Source organism: Pipistrellus hanaki (assembly GCF_964339955.1).
Source record: "Pipistrellus hanaki genome assembly, chromosome: 3".
Classification (NCBI taxonomy): Eukaryota; Metazoa; Chordata; class Mammalia; order Chiroptera; family Vespertilionidae; genus Pipistrellus; species Pipistrellus hanaki.
In genome coordinates, this window is record NC_140505.1 from 75,086,772 (window position 1) to 75,105,869 (window position 19,098).

Consider the following 19,098-nt stretch of genomic DNA (forward strand, 5'->3'; position numbering starts at 1 on the left):
CCTCTTCCTCCTCTTTTTCCTCCTTCTTCCTCTTCTCCTTCAGTAGTGGGTATCTGTATGGCATTGTTATTGTTGGTGTTGTTGTTGTTATTATTATTATTATTTTATTGATTCCAGAGGGACAAATGGAGTAGAGAGAGGCAGAAACATTGATTGGCTGCCTCCTGCACATCCCCTACTGGGTTCAAGCCTCCAACCCAGGCCTGTGCCCTGACTGGGAATCGAACAGTGACTTCTTGTTCATAGGCCCACCCTCAACCACTGAGCCACGCTGGCTGCATATTACCCCTTTTTTACTGATTATCTCAATGGCTAAGCCTCCAGCAAACCTTTCCAGATGACCCTGGTTAAAAGAGTCCACTTCCTCCCATAAAAGCCAATAGCACTGTAGTAGTGACACTCTGCATAAGTACATTGCACAGCAGGATAAATTACTTCCATATAATTTTATCCTTATAATTTCCCTTTGTCAAAATATTGAACAAATGTTACTCTCTTACCACAGATAAGGAGAAATTTGAAGAGGTTAATGGGAATGCTCAAGGAACAAGCCTAGAAAAAAAAAAATACACTAGACTCAGATCTCTTCCATTCTCCTAGTCCAGTACTCTTTATACTCTGTACAATGCTTGTGTTCATGTTCTGGCATGTATTACTATCACTCTGTGTCAGTGTTATTTTCCCTCTGAGACTGTAAATTCTTACAGGCCCTAACTTATTAGGCTTGCTAATAAAAGTAATTAAATGAATAAGTTAACAGACCCTCAAACTTTAAATTCAGGAATAGAAAAAAGAAATATTTCTCTTCTTGTAGGTAAGCTGCTATTGCAATGAGTATAAAGGGCAAAAATTCTGCCAAATCGGTTCAGGAGTTAGAAAACAGTATACAGGCTTCATTTGTTGGTTAATTTTTTACTCGAAAAGGCTTGACTTAAAAATTAATAATAAGGTTGGTCTTCCTATATCCAAGTCAGCACAAAACCATTTGTGGGGAGTAATATTTCTTTGCAATCTCATTTTAAAAATAGTCATTCACATGGGGGAGAGGGTAAGCAAATTGCCTCTAATTTTGCTTTCAGGCATGGGAGAATTGTGGCATTAAACAGAAGTATGATCAGTAGTGGGGGGTAGGAAGAAGGGTCTGGTGTGGGTCAGGAACCTACAGGCACTGCAGTGTGATGAGACCAACATCAGCTCTAATGATTAAACCCAGGCCCTTGGCGCTGCCTGGGGAGGCCTAGTGTTGGCTTTGGACCTGGGAATTTGAAACATACAAAACGTCCTTCATGTCCCAGGGGACTGGGCTCTGAGTCTGACTCTTGGCCAGCGCCTGGGTGAGAACCAGATCTCCCGGTGACTCACCTTCCTCCACGTGAGCAGAGGCCCGGCCTCGCCTCAAGCCCCGTAGCAGCGCGCTCAGGAGTTTGTCCCTGCGGCGCCCCGTAGGCAGCGGCGCCGGCTGCTCCCCTTCCCGGTACATCGCCATGGCAGCTTTCGGCGGCGTCGCGCCCGCCAGCGAGGGCATCCGCCACGCCGAGTACTCGCCGCCCTCCACCAAACGGCCTGACGCGGACATCGACCGGGGCCTGGTGAGTCCCGCCGGTGCCCCCGCCTCTCTCCGGCTTCGGGCGGCCCGCCGGCAGCCCCGAGGTCCCCCCGACCCTCCTCCCTAGACCCCGCCTCACCTCTGCCAACCTCCCTCCTCCCCCAACCCCCGCTCCCGGTTTCATTCTCCATCTCTGCCCGCCGCTAATCGGCGGCCCGCGGTTCCTGGCGCCGACACGAGGCGTGTTCAGAGCATGTCTGTCCCTCAAGGAGCTTCCCGTCTCCCGGGGACGCAGACCCGCACGGGCCGTTGGAGACCCGGCGTTGCCAGGGCGGCAGGAGGGTCCCTGCATCCCTCAGACCCGCTGTGGGGGCGGGGAGTGGGGCCAGGAAAGCAGCCCCGGGATGGGATGGCGAGCAGGTCACTGGGGGAAGAGAAGACCAAAGTGTTTCAGGCGCTGGTAGCGGTAGCTACACATTGCAGGCCAGAGCACTCAGCGGGTGGTTTATTCCGCCGATAAGTGGAACCTGGAAAAGGAATATCCTGCAAGAGCAGCATGCTGCCACTCTCTTGGAGTGTTACATTTTCGGTAGCCCCATTAAAAAAGGAAAAATAAATGGGTGGATTTAGTTTTAACAGTGTCTTTTATTGAATGCAGTATAGCCACAACACACTCTTATCGTTTTGTAGTCAACATATCGTGTCGTCAACTGACATTATAGATACAGATACATGCTGTCTAAAACCCAGTGGGTGTTTGGCACTAACTAACAGGACACCTCCATGTGGGCTACCCACACTGCAGGCGCTCCCATGTGGCTTAATGGCACCTTATGGATTCGTGCAGTTCCCACAGATAATCGGGGGCTAGAATATCGGGAGCATCTCTGCTAAGCCACATGAAACAGTTGAGGTATTCTGAGGGCCGTGGTGCCATTTTGATGTTTTGGATTTTTAAGAAATATATTTATTTTTACGAGAGGAAGGGAGAGGGATAGAGAGTCAGAAATATCAATGAGAGAGAAAGATGGATCAGTGGCCTCCTACACACTCCCCACCTACACACTCCCCACCGGGGATGTGCCTGAAACCAAGGTACATGCCTTTGCTCTGAATTGAACCTGGGACCCTTGAGTCTGCTTGCCATCGCTCCATCAACTGAGCCAAACTGGTCAAGGCCATTTTGCTGAGTTTTAAGCAAACAGGTGATAGGTGGGGCCATTGTAAAGTTCTGTGTGTGTAAGAGGAATGAATTCGATGGGGAAAGTATGGAAACGTGGCTGTTTTTCAGCCATTTTCTACACCACATTCCCTGCTACTCCAGCCCGCAGTGATGTATAGTAGAGCCTTAAAATTATGGGAGATGAAGACAGTTCTTTGTTGTGTAGGGTTGTCTCATACATGTTAGGATTTCTCAGATCAATAGTTCCCCATCCACCAAGTGTCTTCCCTCCTGCCCAAATTATTGTGACCAAAGGTCGACAAATTTTCAAAATGTCCCTGAAGGCCAGTTATGCTTCTGTTGAGAACCATTGGTCCAAGTATTGCCCAGTGATGAGGTAGAAGATAAGAGAGTTGATAATAACTTTGGGGAATTTGGAAGTACTGAAAATAATGGAAAATTGACAAAGGTAAGTATTAAGAAAGAATAAATGACCTAGGTGTGGGACATATTCAATAATCTTTTAGGAGCCAATAGAAAATAACGTATTTTTCAAGAAGCTAAAGAAAAATTTTCAGACCATTCTTTAAAAAGGTTCAATGTAAAGTTTTTTTAAATATGTGTCTGCAGAAGTAGATGTCAAATAATTTTTTCTCAAGTAAGCTTCTCTTTAGGAAGTACGAATTAATGTTTATTAACCTGCTTAAGAAATTAAAAAGATAAAAATGTTGGCAAAAATAACTGTGTAGTAACTTGAATAAAATAGTAACTTATAATTGTTAATAATTAGAAGTCATGTGAAAACTTTGCTTTAGCAATGCTAGTTCTCATAGAAAGTAGGAAAGACACTTTAAGATTAAAAAGAGAATATCATCACCCTAGCCGGTTTGGCTCAGTGGATAAGAGCCATGGACTGAAGGGTCATGGTTTGATTCCACTGTGGCTCAATCCCCTCAACCAATCAGTGTGTCTCTCTCACATCGATGTTTCTCTCAGTATCTTTCCCTCCCTTCCATTCTCTCTCTCTAAAAAAAAAAAGGAAAATTATCCTCAAGTGAGGATTAACAACAACAACAACAAAAGAATATCATCAATTTTTAAAGCAGTGTGAACAAAACTCAGTTTGTATGAGTGTTAGCCTTTTAGTTTCCTGTACCTTCCTGGATAATATAACTCCTAGTGTTATTACGATAGTGCAGTGATTTTCAACCAGTGTGCTGCAAGAATTTTTATAACATGCGATAACTGACTACTTAGGGTTACTGCTGACCTTTTTTACCTTAGGTTGTCAGGTAAAAAATGACAATTGCCAATACAACAATAGCAGTGGTGTGAATGAATCAAATGTATACCTATTTTTTTTGTCATATTCCCAAAAATATATATTTTTTGGTGTGCAAAGAATTTTAGTAATTTTTGTGTACCATGAAATGAGAAAAGGTTGAAAAATCGCTGGGATAGTGTAATGTATGAGAAAATTAGCCACACATGTATTTCAGTATGACCAAACCTGATACATCTGGTTAAAACCTATCAAATACATAAATTATCAAGTATTCATTACCCCAAAAAAGAGACCACATCTATTATTTTTCAATTCCAATTTGATTTAAAACATATTTAACATACCTGGAGTCTTCCCTTTGAAGAAATCACATGGATTATGTACTACTTGAAGCCCGGTGCACAAAATTCGTTCATGGAGGGAAAGGGGTGGTGATGTCCCTCAGCCCAGCCTGCACTCTCTCCAATCTGGGACCCCTTGAAGGGTTTCTGACTGCCCTAAACAGGCAGTTTGACATCCCTCTCATAATCCAGGACTGCTGGCTCCCAACTGCTTACCTGCCTGCCTTCCTGATTGCCCCTAACTGCTTCTGCCTGCCAGCCTGATCACCCCCTAACCACTCCCATGCCAGCCTGATTGATGTCTAACTGCTCCCCTGTCAGCCTGTTTGTCCCCAACTTCTCTCCTCTGCCAGCCTGGTCACCCCTAACTGCCCTCCCCTTCAGGGTTGATTGCCTCCAACTGCCCTCCCTTGCAGGCCTGGTGCCTCCCAACTGCCCTCCCCTGCTGGCCATCTTGTGGTGGTCATCTTGTGTCCACATGGGGGCAGGATGTTTGACCACATTGGGACTGCCATCTTGTGTGTTGGAGTAATGGTCAATCTTCATATTACTCTTTATTAGATAGAATAAAGGCCTGGTGCTCAGGAGGGGGCTGAATGGTTTTCCCTGAAGGAATGTGGGGGTTCCCTTAAGGCATGGGGCGTCCTGAATCAGTGTGGGGGTTCCCTTAAGGCATGGGGCGGCCTGAGGTAGGGGCCTGTGGTGGTTTGCAGGCCAGCTATGCCCCCTGGCGACCCAAGCAGAGGCCCTGGTACCTGCAATTTATTTATCTTCTACAATTGAAACTTTGTAGCCTGGAGGGGAGCCAAGCCTCCTGCTTGCTCCGTGGCTGCCGCCATTTCTGTTTGGATTTGTTTACCTTCTATAATTGAAACTTTTTAGCCTTTAGTGGAGGCTTAGGCCGGCAAGGGCAGGCAGAAAGCTTGACTTCTTCCATTGCCTGGGAAACCCAAGCCTCTCTCCTGCTCTCTGGGGCCATAGCCATCTTGGTTGGGGTTAATTTGCATACTCATTCTGATTGGCTGGTGGATATAGTGGAGTGATGGTTAATTTGCATATTGCTCTTTTATTATGTAGGCTTGTATATTCATATTTTTATTTGCAAAGTTTTCCCTTACTCTAGTTTCCTTTTCCTAGTAGAATTAAATTATTGTATCCACAACATATTTCCTTATAAAGTCATATAATTCTTTAATTATATTGATAGTATTTCTTGTATCAAAATTATATTTGCATAAGAACCTGTAAAGTCTTTAAGGCAAGGACTTTTTATCTGCTGATATTGGCATTGTAGTTACTTAGTTGTTTATTAAATAAACAGCTATTAGGTTTATTACAATTAGTAACAATAAAAAAGTTGGATGTTTGGTTCTAGCATATTGATGCATATTTTCTATAGGCTGCATATTGATGCATATTTTCTTTATGTTAGCCTTTAAGGAGAACAGTAATCTGTGTCTGTCTTTCTCACTGCGTACTCTCTCTCTTTCTCTCTAGAAATTAGCACAAGACCTGGTGTATACAAAATTATTTTTGTATATTTATATGGCATTGTCATAAATGTCATAAATGAATGTTTGTTGAGTGAGTGAATAGTCTCCATCTTTCCTCTCCATCACAATTAATACTTCTTTTTTTAGGCAGAAGAATAATTCTTTTCCTTGTTAATTTCCCTCTGGTATAACTGTTGTCTATCTTGAACTTAAATGTTGCAGTCTCAAGATAGAAATTTTAGCATTTTATAACACTTTCAGGCAATTTATATTTATCTAGAAAGTTATTTACTGCTTATGCTGTTTTGAAAGAATAAAATGCCTTAGGGAATTTGTAAACAATGTTGATTTCCACCCCGCAGCAGTAGCAACTATGAGCAGCTATGATGGAGTACACTATTTTACCAGTTTTCCAAAATTCCTGATTCATGGTAGATATTTGAGAGTAGTGACACAGATATCTGCCTTGGTCTACTTGTTGATTTGCTGGCATTATTTCAGTAGTACTTATTTTCCTGTTTGAAATAGGTGTTTTAACTAAAATTATATATTTTTTAAAGGCAGGGACCAAGTTTTAAGGATCCTCATTCTCAGCTCCTAACTTAAACCAGGCACATGGTTGTCACTCAATAACATTTTTGTTGAATGATTAAATTAACAAATGAATGAAACATCTGGATGGGAGAAAAATAGAGGATTAGAGAAACATTTTCTAGAGTGAAGAACTGATGGCCTTAAGGAATAAAAAAGAATAAGGTAAATGAGATTCTATTCTTTGACATAAAGAGAGGCCTAAATATAAGTAACTAATGTTGTATGTAGTTTGGTTATTTTATTGCTTACTGCCTTCAATAACACAGGCATTCTCTACTTTATTTTTAAAGTTTGTAATTTTAATTTAGTGTAATAGATTTTTTTTTTTGAACACCAAATAAATGGGAGCAATATACTAAGTATGTGTGTGTAGAGCATATGAATAAACCAGAATTTCTACCCTCAAGGACAGAGGTCAGCAAATTTATTTTGTCAAGGGCTAAAAAGTAAGAATTTTAGGCTTTGCAGGCCAAATGGCCTCTGTTATATTATTGAACTCTGCCAGTATAGAGTGTAAGAAGCAATGACAGTACATAAATGTGGCTGTGCTCCAATAAGCTTTATTTACAAAAAATGGGGGCCCGATTTGGCCTGTGGGTCATAAGTTTGCCAACCCCTGCTCTAGAAGACAAATTGGATCAAATTTAAACATGCAATTGAAGACAAACTTTATTAGGTGCTATCATTTATTTGTTCACTTAACAAGTGTTTATAGTGTCTCACTTTATTAGGTTGGGTACTGAGGCTAAGTGCTATAGTAGACAAAAGATGAATAAAATGTGGCTTTTGTCCTCTAGGGACTTAAAAAGTATGAGAAGCCAGAAAAAGAAAAAAACACGTTTTTTCAAAATATAGATCATATCAATAAAAAAAAAAGTAAGGAAAATAAGTTGGGATAGACTCTTGATAGCCGTGAATGGCAGGTTAAGGACTGGATCATGTCTGTACGCAGTTGGAGTTTTGTAGGAGCTGTGTGATTAGGGAAGGCTTTGGGAAGGTTAAGCCTAGAGCAGTATTTAAGAAGGGTACAGGATAGAGAAGCAGAAGCAGGCAAGACCATTAAAGAATGTGGGCACTATTCTGGGAGTACAGTACAGAAGAGGAGATGATGGCGGCAAGGACAGTGAGAGTAGCTAAATTGTTTTGTGCCAGGTGTTAGGCTAATGCTTTAAATGTGAGAACTCATTTAGTCTGTGTGATACCTCTGTGAGGTATAGATGCTGTTAAAATCCCCTACTTATAAATGAGTCAATTGAAGCTTAAAACAGTGAAATAATTTGCCCAAGGTCACACAGTTGGTGCATGGATGAACCGCAAGGTACTTTGCTTTCTTGCCTCTGTGTTCTTACTCAGAATATATTCTCTCTTTATTTCTCTTTCCCCTTCCATTTTTCTGTGAGTGTCAAAGACTAATCAGGAAAACAGACATAATTTAAGTTATATAAAACAAATGTAATGCAGAGAATTGGCTTTATAGGTGATGGAGTTGTAGAGAAGCCAAACAAGGTTGTGAAGCAGTCCAGAGGTTGAGAACAGCAAGAAGCCACTAGCACTCCTAGGGCTGGAAGGCTAAAAGGAAGAATTCATGTTTCAAAACCACCCCAGTTAGCTGGGTTTTGTCCACAGGGAGGTGGAGCCACAGAGAGACTGCTGCTGCTAGAGCTGCTGCTCATGACAGACAGAACAAGGGGAAGCAATCTGCTCTCCCTCTCTTTACCCTCTTAGTCTTCACCTTTGCATCTCATTGGTCAGACTCAGCCGGGGCTGACACCAGAGCCTGCAGGATTCAGGTACTTTCCAACAGATCAGAGGAGGGAAGGGCAGGAAAAGGATCAGTGAATGCAAACAGTTCTGGGACCAACATACTTATTTTATTTTCAGCTGTAAGGTGATTTGAATGCCACAAATGTTGAAAAGTTTGAAAGCATAGGCTTCTAAAAGCAGCGCTATAGAACACTATTAGGAATGGAGTCATTCCCTTAGCCCACAGAAATCTATTTAGCCTACAGGGTCAGAGAAAGAGTATTTTTCATGGAACTCCATTTTCATTGTCTTATGCTCTTTGAATATTATTTTAATGTATTAGGGATTAAATAAGCATTGTTAGCGCTCATGAAAATCTGATTACCATGCATAACTTTTTTTTCCCTTTTATTTTTATTTTTTAATATATTTTATTGACTTTTTTACAGAGAGGAAGAGAGAGTAATAGAGAGTTAGAAACATCAATGAGAGAGAAACATTGATCAGCTGCCTCTTACACACCCCATACTGGGGATGTGCCTGCAACCAAGGTACATGCCCTTGACCGGAATTGAACCCGGGACCTTTCAGTACCCAAGCCGACGCTCTATCCATTGAACCAAACCGGTTTCGGCTTTTTTCCCTTTTAAATTGACTTTTTTTTCTTAAAAAAATAGTATTTTTAGATTTACAGAAAATGAGAATACAAAGTCCTCACATGCCTCTCACTCAGTTTTCCCTATTTACATCTTGTGTTAGTGTGGTACATTTGTTACAATTAATGAACCAATATTAACGCATTATTATTAATCAAAGGCCATACTTTATTCAGATTCTTAGTTTTTACCTAATGTTCTTTTAATGTTCCAGGATCCCAATTCTCTTTAGTTTTCATGTTTATTTGGCTCCTCTAGGCTGTGACAGTTTCTTAGACTTGTCTTGTTTTTGATGACTTTGACAAATTTGAGGAGTACTCACGATTCTATTCAGGTGGGAGATGCATCTCTACTGAAATTTGTCAATTGTTTTTCTCACAATTAGACAGATTATGGGTTTTGGGAAGAAGAACAGAGTAAAGTGCCATTTTCATCACATCATATGTAGAATACATATTATAAACATGATTTATCACCATTTATGTTGACCTTGATCCAGTCTGATAAAGTATTTGTCAAGTTTCTTCCACTCTTCCGCTCCTCCTCCATTTCCATATTATTATTTCTGAAAGGTAGTTTTATGTGGTTTATATTTAAGGAGTGGGGAGTCTTGATCCCCCTTCTTAAAGGTGGAGTAGTCTATAAAATTATTTAGAATTCTTTTGCATAGAAGAATCTCTTTTCTTCCCCATTTACTTTTTTTTTTTTTTATCACTCTAGATTCACAATACCTACTTAATACTTTGGTTTATAATCCAATACTACTATTTTGTTGCTCAAATGGTTCCAGCTTTAGCCATTGAGAATCTTAGTTGGCTTCTGTATACTCTTGACATACCACCATTATTGTGGAATTTATTTTATTTTTTTAGCACTTCCTTACTTTCAGCATTTACAACGTGCTATAGCTCTCTGTGTATATTTCTTGCCCCCAGTTCTAGAATCGGCCATTTCTCTAAGAATCCTTGTGTGTATACTATTTTATCGCATGAGAAACTTCATTCTAGGTCACAACCCTGGATCCTAATAATCCCATTTTTATCCTTACCAACTCTTTCCTAGATTTCTTATCTTCTCCCTGGGTAGCTAATGAGGTATGAGAGTAAAAGATTTCCTTGTCTTGGGATCAGTGATTGCTGCTTTCAGTCCACTAGGGAAAGTGGAATTACCCTGCAACTGCAGCAAAGCTCTTTTTTAGTTGATTAGTTTTGGCTTTTTGATATCTGGTGGTAGGAACTGCTAATGGGGGGTCCTAAGGGATTGTGAAAGAAAGGAGAGACCCATCAATCTTTTTGTATAGGCATTCCTCAGAGATATATCGGGTTTCTGTCCAGACCACTATAATAAAGCGAGTATTTCAATAAAGGGAGTCTTAGTCTTTTTGTGGTGTTTGCTGGTAGAGGGTCTTGCCTTCAATTTGTAAAAAACATAATACCTGTGAAGTGCAATAAAGTGAAACTCGGTAAAACGAGGTATGCTTCTATTCATACTTACAAATTTGTTATGGAATCTCCTTATGGGTTAGTGAGCAGAAGCACCTATCTCCAGGTCTTAGGTAAAATATGACTGCGCATTCCTCTAAATTAGGGGTGTCGAACTCAATCAGAGAAGGGGCCAAAATCTAAAATCCAGCCTAAATCGCGGGCCGAATGGTTTACTGAACAGTCATAAACTGACAATGTCATAAACTGACAGCGGAGTGCAGTGATGACAGCGCGGTGTAGGCCACATTGCAAGGCCTGGCGGGCTGGATTTGGCCCACGGGCCTTGTGTTTGACACATGTGCTCTAAATGATTAAATGTGATCTTCCAGGGAATAATTTTCACTTTCTTTTGGAATACCAAGAATTTAACAACCACCACCACCACAACTGAAAAAAATAGTTTGTATAGCAGATATATAAAACTGAAGGGAAGAGAATTAAACCAAGGGTGAAAACCAATTACAGATTGGTAGTATAAGTAGCATTTCCCCATCCCAGGTATTGCCTAGTTACAGTGACGGTGGTTTTATTCACCAAGAACTGTACTACTTTATAGAACTTAGAACATTTCTAAATATATTATACTAGGGGCCCAGTGCATAGGATTTGTGCACTGGTACACTGTGACAGTACCACTCATCCCAGTCAGCCGAGCGGCTGTGGAACTGCCCTCTGAGTGGCTGCTCCCGCTGTGGGAGCACCGCTCGTTCTGGTCAGCTGAGCGGCGCTGTGGGAGCGCACTGACCACCAGGGGGCAGCTCCTGTGTTAAGTGTCTGCCCCCTGAGAGTAGACCAGTGCCTGTCATAGTGAATGGTCAACCAGTTGTTCTGGTCGTTTCACCTTTTGGTCACTGGGATTTTATTATATAGGATAGTTTTGTAAAGTATTTTAAGTAAAAGTTTTAATAAGTGACATGAATTGATACCCTAATGTGTATATTCTGTTTAACTATTTTGGGGTAACCCATTTCAGCCTTTCTTTCCATTCTATTGTAGAAAACTTGTGGTATTCTACCATTTAGAAACGGTTGGAATGCCATGCAGTTTAGAATTGTTGACTCATTCATTCTTATTTTTAAGTGTCAACAGATCTATTTCTAACACTAAATTATTATCTGTAATTTATCAGTGTTATAAGATTTTTTGACTATGAGATTTTGTAAAGGATCATTAGTCCCTTGCAGTAAAAATTCACTTTTAGCCAGTACAGGTGGTTTTCTGTGTTTGTTTGCTTTAAAACAATTTCCCAATCTTTTCAGATATAATGTCTTCGTTAAGGTGAAAATTTTCATAACTGTCTCCTGCCCCATAATATCAGTTGTATTTTCTATTTTTATCCATTGACTATATAAAATAAGATAAAAATTAATGATATGTATGAATATATTGAGTTCATGATGTGCAATCAAGCAGTTAAGGAGGAAGTGAACCAACATTGAATAAATGTCTGTTGTGTACCAGGCACTGCGCTATTTTCCCATTTCTCATAATAGCCCTGTGAAGTTAGATGTTACTTTTCGCCATTTTCATATAAGAAAACTGAGGATCAAAGAGGTTAATCAGCTATCTCAAGGTTATACAGCTAGTAAGTGGCAGGATTGGATATAAAACTAATTTTGACTAAAAGAGTTCTTAACCATATTGCTGTTCCATCATTTAGATATCAGAAATTGAGGAACTGCAACTTAAAGAAATGGTTTATATTTTTAGTATTTGTGATAATTTTCAGAGTCTTCAGGTGCTTCAAGGTATGTTTAAGAATTCTTAAACTTCAAAGCACAGTTCATTTTATTTTATCCTAACTCAAAAAGGAAGGAAAGAATACTGTGTAATGAAATTTAAGCTGTAAGCATTACCATTCTAAGAAATTGCTGCCTTAAAATAAAGTAGGCTTTGGTGAGAGAGTAAAAGCAGTTTTCAGAAAAATTGGGTGATTTCCTAAGAAGAATTACCAAAGCTACAAAGTGTTGCATGTAAGGTGTACATCAGATGTAGACCAAGAGAGTTCAAGGGGTACTTGCTAATGACTTCACAGTCAGTATGATGAAAGTCTGTAGAAGTATGAAGTACATGATAAGGAGAAGGTTAGCTAGAGACACAGCCAGATCAGGTACAAGGATAAAAAGCAGATACCAAAGATCAGTGCATTTGTTTTTATTGAAGAGTGCCAGGAGAAATTTGTTTTTAAAATTTCTTTTAAAGTAGATAGAAGTTTTTCTGACTTGAGAACTTAAAAATTATTAGGCTGCTTTGACCAGGCAGGATCTTCCCAAGATTTTTCTAATAACTTTTATTTTTCTTCTGAATTTTTGTTGCTGTTATTAATCCTTACCTGTTTTTTGTTTTGTTTTTTTGTTTTTGTTTTTGTTTTTTCCGTTGACTTCTATCAATAGAAAAAATGAAAATGATGGTGGGAGGAGGGAGAGAGAGAGAGAGAGAGAGAGAGAGAGAGAGAGAGAGGTTGAGAGAGAGAGAGACATCGATTAGTTACCTTTTCCATGTGCCTCAACTGAGACCCAGGACCAAACCTGAAACCCATGTTCCAGCCCTTGGCTAAGAATTTAACCCGAGACTCTTTGGTACAGGGGCTGATGCTTAACCACTGAGAATGCAGGCCAGGGCTTCTATATATATAAAAGGCTAATATGCAGAGTGTTCCCTCGGGAGTTAGACTGGGAGACTGGGAATTCGATCACTCACTATGACGTGTGTTGACCACCAAGGGGCGGCACAGAACATGGTAGGTGACCAGTGGTGGTGGCAGGGTGCTGAGGGAGTGAGGAAAGAAGGAGTTGGAGAACTGCATGGTGGCGGCATGTGGGTGGCAAGGGAAAGAGGAGGCTGGGAGGTATGGAACCTAATAGGCCCTGACCACTGGCCAGGCCTAGGGACCCTACCCATACACGAATTTCATTTACTGGGCCTCCAGTCCTGTATAATACAAACCTAATATGCAAATTGTCCCCTTGGGTGGTGGTTTGAGTGGGAGTTTGACTGGGTGATTGGGAGTCCAACTGCTCACTATGATGTGCTCTGACCACCAGTGGGTGGCATGGAACATGCGAGTGAGGCAATGCCGCACTGGCAGTAGGTGGCAGTGGAGGCGCTGCCAGCCCTGATGAGTCCCTATGAGAGCAGGACCACAGTGGGATGGTAGAGCAAGTGTGCGGGCAGCACCAGGCCAAGGCAGTGTAAGCGGGGTGCCAAAACACCCCAATGATTGCCCCAAAGACAGTGGGGGGGGGGGCGGGGCAGGGCCTTTGTCCACCTTCCAGGTGCTGAGGGAGAAAGGGCAAATAGCAATACTAAAATGTTTCTCCTAATTATTTCCTTTTCAATGTGCATGAATCTGTGCACCAGGACACTTGTTTAATAATATCATATGGTTAATTGTAATAGCTACAATTTATTAAATATTTACCACATGTAAAATACTGGGTGATTTGTATGGATGTCCTCATTTGTGAAAATTCATACCAACTTGAGGAAGTAGACATCATTATTACCCTCATTGTGCAGGTAAGGAAACAGCAGTATAGAAAGGTTAAGTAACTTGACTAAGGTGAGGGACTTGACAAGAAGAGAGCCAAATTTCAATCCATATTTCTTTAATATATAATCCAAAGACATTCTCATGATAAAATGTAGGTACTAAGAATATGTAATTACTGTTAAAATTCTGGTTTATATCATTTTGGTTGTTTTTCTGTGTGTATATGTGGTACATTTTGTAATAATTTGCTTTTATTCTATATTTAGCATATTGTCTGTAAATTTTCCTCAATATATTACGTAATTGTTGATGCATATTTCAGATATGTCCTAATTTATTTACTTATTCACCTACTTTTGTGTATTCTAATTGTTTCCAGTGTTTATGTTATAAATAATGCAGTGATGATATTCTCACATATAAGTTTATGCACTTCTCTGATTATTTTCCTAGGATAATTTTTAAGATTGTAGTTATATCAGCAGGTTACTAAATAAATGCAAAACAGTTACTTAAAAGATTATTCTTAAGAAATCACTGTGTAAATCAAGGATTTACGTTTGGAGAATCTTATAATTATATTAGAGAGTAGAGAAGTACTCATTTGTCATAAGCCTAAGAGTTTTGTTTCTCATTATGTTTGGCTTTTGGTTTTGCTTTGCTTTGTTTCTGTTTTGCCCTCCTATTTACTCTAGTATTGCTGTAGAAATGAATGCTTATCTGTAGTTTAAAATAAATTAAGTGACTTTGAAGTGGAGCATATACAAATTAGTTAGCTTTGCCTTTCCTTTTTACTTAATTTTAGGTTTTCATGGAAATTGGTGTTTTGAAAGAAGTATAGATTTTTTGTTTTTGTTTTTGGCAACAGAATAATAATGGCAAGGGCTAGGTAGATAAGTGGATTGATTCAATTTGGATATGAAAATCTGTGAAAGTCATGTTGGCTTGTCTTGAAAAATTTAGAGAATGATAATTGTAAAAATTCTCTTTCTAAAGTCATTTTACCATTTCTGATACTTGAGTATAAATTCCCTTCCCCTCCTTTGACCTGCATATTTAACCCCTCTCCCAAATTGTGATCTTTCAGCAATCTTTCTTGTTTCCTCTCTTTTATCTCTTCCACTTATTATTGTTTACATTCAAAGAGCTTTTCTGGAAATTGAATCAAATAATAAGGCAGCATAAAACTCTGAGTTCAGCAGAAAGTGATTTGCTTGTGATTGACCCTTAAGAATTGAATCACTATAAGATAAAGAAAGCATGTTTTTTGAGACAATCTGCCCATTCTTTTCCACTTACGTGAGACTTTTTTATTTTTATTTTTTAAATAATGCTGTGTTTGGGTTTTTATTTATCATCTCATAATAGCATGTTTTTAGAAAAAGAAGTCCAAAGGAGAACTTATGGCATCCTTTCTGCCCCCAGTCCTCTCATAGTCTTTCAACAAAAGGCAATTCCTTTAAGGCAGTAGCCTTGGCATCTTTTTTCTCCCTCAGCTTTAATTGATAAATGAAACATTGTATATATTTAAGGTATACAACATGATTTGATATATATACACATTGTGAAATGATTACCACAGTAAGCTAATTTACACATTAATCACCTCACCATTACCTTTTGTGTGTGTGTGTGTGCATGTGTGTTTGGGTGTAATGAGATCACTTAAGATCTACTCTCTCAGCACATTTCATATTTAAAACTTATAAAGTTTGTCAAACATTGGCTTATTTCTCCTACCCCAGCTCCTGGAAACCACCATTCTACTCTCTGCTTCTAAAAGTGTCACTGTATTTTATTTTTTTTTTTAATCCATTCATCTGTTAATGAATACCAATTTCTCTCTTTCTTTTATACCTCATATCTAATCTCTCAGCAAATCTTGTTGGTCAGAATATATCCAGAATCTGATAACTCTTCCCAATCTCCATCGCTAATCACTTTGGTCCAAACTACATTATATCTTTCTTGGATTATTTTAATAGTTTCCTAACTCACCTCAATGTCTCTGCCTTTGACATGTTTAATCTCAATATGACAACTAGGGATCATTTTAGAATTCTAAATAAGATTACCTTAAGCCTCTGTTCAAAACAGTAATGTCTCATTTCATTTTGAAAAAAAAGAAAAAAGAAAGAAAGAAAGTTGAAGTCTTTATTTTGACCCCTAAAGCCTGTCATAGTCTAATCTTTAGGTTACCTTTCTGACCTCATTTCCTAATTCTTTATTTGCCCCATTTCACATTGTGCTCTGGGCACACTCACCTCTGGGCTGTGCCCAAGTATAGGTTCTGCCTTAGAACCTTCCACCATGTTCCTCTGCCCACAGTGATTTTTCCTTAGATATTCTTCTTCATTTTCTTTTTTCTCTAAAGGCACCTTTCCAGTGAAGCTCTCCTTGCTCACTATGAATGTGCCACTCTCTCCATACTTGATTTACTTTTTCTATGTAGCCCACACTCTATGGTATATTTTCCTTACATAGATTGCTTGTATTTAGTCTCATGTTAAAATGTAGCTTCACAAGGATAGGGATATCCCCAGGACTTTGAATTGTGATTGGAAGTTTTAATAAGCACTTACTGTTTTTTGAAATCAGTCAACCAATCAGAGATAGGAGATGGTCTCCAAAATGGCTACTTGATAAATTACCTAACTCTTTTATTGAGAGTTTATTTTTGTTAATGTTTGTTTAACAAGTGAATTATTCCTTTATGCTTTCATACTGTGGATTATCTTTCATTTTTATAATAAAATTTACCTGACTCAAATATTTTTATCAATATCACATAAATTTGGTATTTACATTTTTATCATGTTTGTTTTCCATGGTGACCATGATGTAATTGTTATAAACTGAATTTACAAATATGATATAAAGACAATGTTTTCTATTTTCCCAATCTGGCCCAATTATAAAAGAATTTATTGGTGGTTTGTAACTAGTTTATTTTTAGGTATATATGTGCACATATTTCTAGAAAGATCATCTTGTTCTACATATGTGCTAGCCCAGTTTTGTACAGCATGTGCACGCATACACACACACATGTATGTATGTGTGTATATATATTAGCCTTTTATTATATAGGCTATATATATATACATATATATGTATATAGCCTTTTATTATATAGGCTATATACATATATACATATATACAAATTAGCCTTTTATTATATAGGCTATATACATATATACATATATATGTATATATGTATATAGCCTATATAATAAAAGGCTAATACGCAAATTGACTGAATGGAGGAATGAGATTGGTTGCTATGACATGCACTGACCACCAGGGGGGCAGACATTTAGTGCAGGAGCTGCCCCTGGTGGTCAATACCCTCCCATAGGGGTAGTGCTGCTCAGCCAGGAGCCAGGCTCATGGCTGGCAAGTGCAGTGGAGGTGGCAGGAGCCTCGCCTACCTCTGCGGTAGTGCTAAGGAAGTCTGACAACCGTCAGTAGGACATCCCCCGAGGGCTCCCGGACTGTGAGAAGGTGCAGGCTGGACTGAGGCTCCCCTCCACCCCGCTCCCTACAAATGCATGAATGTTGTGCACTGGGCCTCATACACACACACACACACACACACACACACACACATTTAATTAGCTCTTCTGCAGGCTTAGAAAATATTAGTTATTTTTATTTATTTTTAAAAAATATACTTTTAGTGATTTCAGAGAGGAAGGACAGGGAGAGAGAGATAGAAACATTAATGATGAGAGAAAATCATTGATTCATTGCCTCCTGCATACCCCATGCTGGGGATCAAGCTAGAGCCTGCAACCTGCATATGTGCCCTGACTGGGAATTGAGCTGGGACCTCGTGGTTCACACCAGCTGGGCTGTTAGTTATTTTTCTAATCCATAAACATCTGACTCTTCAAAAAAAATGTTTTAAAGTTAAAACTTGCCCAAGGCAGTCTTGTAAATATTTTCTTTTTAAGAAAAGAACAAAGAAAAGTACCTTGTATGGCATCTATACTTACCATTCACTGTTTCCTACATATGTGTAACATATATGGCAGTTTTGGCTTAGGCCAGTGTACGGGTATATGCAAACCTTTCAGAAAATAAAAACTGCCTGATTTTTATTTTCAGCACACATTTTAATTTTTCTAAGTCAAAGAAATCACAGCATTTCTCTACTTTCTATAAATGCACAGATGTACTATGCTGTCAGTCAAGTTGTTTGAGCAATTTTAGACATTTAACCTAGTATTGCCTATTTGGTAGAAAATGACTGTACTTATGGTACTAATACTATGCCTGATTTACCATTTTGCTTTGAAATTGCCTTTTCAATGTCATTTGTGTCATCTGTTACTGGCAATTTAGATTTAAAGCATCATTGTTTAAAAAAATATTCAAATAAAAATTGAAGTACATCTTTGTTCTTGCCACTGAATCAAATACTATGCTGCATATGTAAAAGAAACAGAATAGATCCTGGTAACCTTTGGATACAACATTGATGTTTAAGTAAATGTGAAATAGCATAGTGATAAAGTGTATGTGAACTTTTTTAAACAGAAATACAGATATTGATGGAATTCTCTATTAACATAGCTATTCTAAATGAACTATGGGCTATTTAAAAACTCTGCTGTGAGTTAAATATTATTTTACTTTTAAAAATTCAAATAAAGGTTAGGTCAGAGTTCTGTGTGAACTACTTGCTCAGGTATCAGATTGATGGTATTTTACCACCTATTTCCTAAATTTGCAATTAGTTTCTTTTCTATTTGGGTCATTCACAAATGTGGAAGGTTGGGGGAACTTGTGCTAGAATTCTCTAAATTTGGGTCTGAAAAAAACAAAAACAAAAACCAATGACTAGTGAATGAAAAAATGTTAGGTAGTAGATACGTATTTTTTTCTTTCTGGGAAACAAATCATATTCCTATTTTGCACCAGTTAACATTAAAGGTTTAAATTAATTGAGTACATCTAACAGCCTTAGTATTTTTATAGAAAACTTTATGAGGACTTTTATTCTTATTTCAGAGGACAAAATCTAGTTGTGTAGAACACATTATATATATAATTTTAAATTTCAAGTTGGGCTCAGCTTCCAAGTAATATATGTTCGTTTGTTTCAGTTGTTTATGCTAAAAAATATAAACTGATTTAATATCAACTTAATTAAAATACAATTAAAGAGGTAGATCAGGTACAATACCTTTCCAACAAGGAATTTTAGTTCCAATAAAGAAAGGAGACTTTGATTAGCTGTGCTATACTTTGTCTTCTCAGTATGGATCATTAAGATTTTGATTGCATAGTTTTTAG

At 38.6% G+C, this 19,098-nt stretch overlaps 1 protein-coding gene across 1 annotated transcript in view; it reads left to right on the forward strand.

Annotated features, from left to right (window-relative positions):
• Positions 1-1,369: 1,369 nt before the first annotated feature.
• Positions 1,370-19,098, forward strand: part of DNAJC15 (DnaJ heat shock protein family (Hsp40) member C15) — a 62,504-nt gene continuing 44,775 nt past the window's right edge. The window contains exon 1 of the mRNA XM_084877137.1: positions 1,370-1,589. Within this exon, the coding sequence (XP_084733263.1) occupies positions 1,485-1,589 (105 nt within the window). The 5' untranslated portion in view covers positions 1,370-1,484. The remainder of the gene's footprint in view (positions 1,590-19,098) is intronic.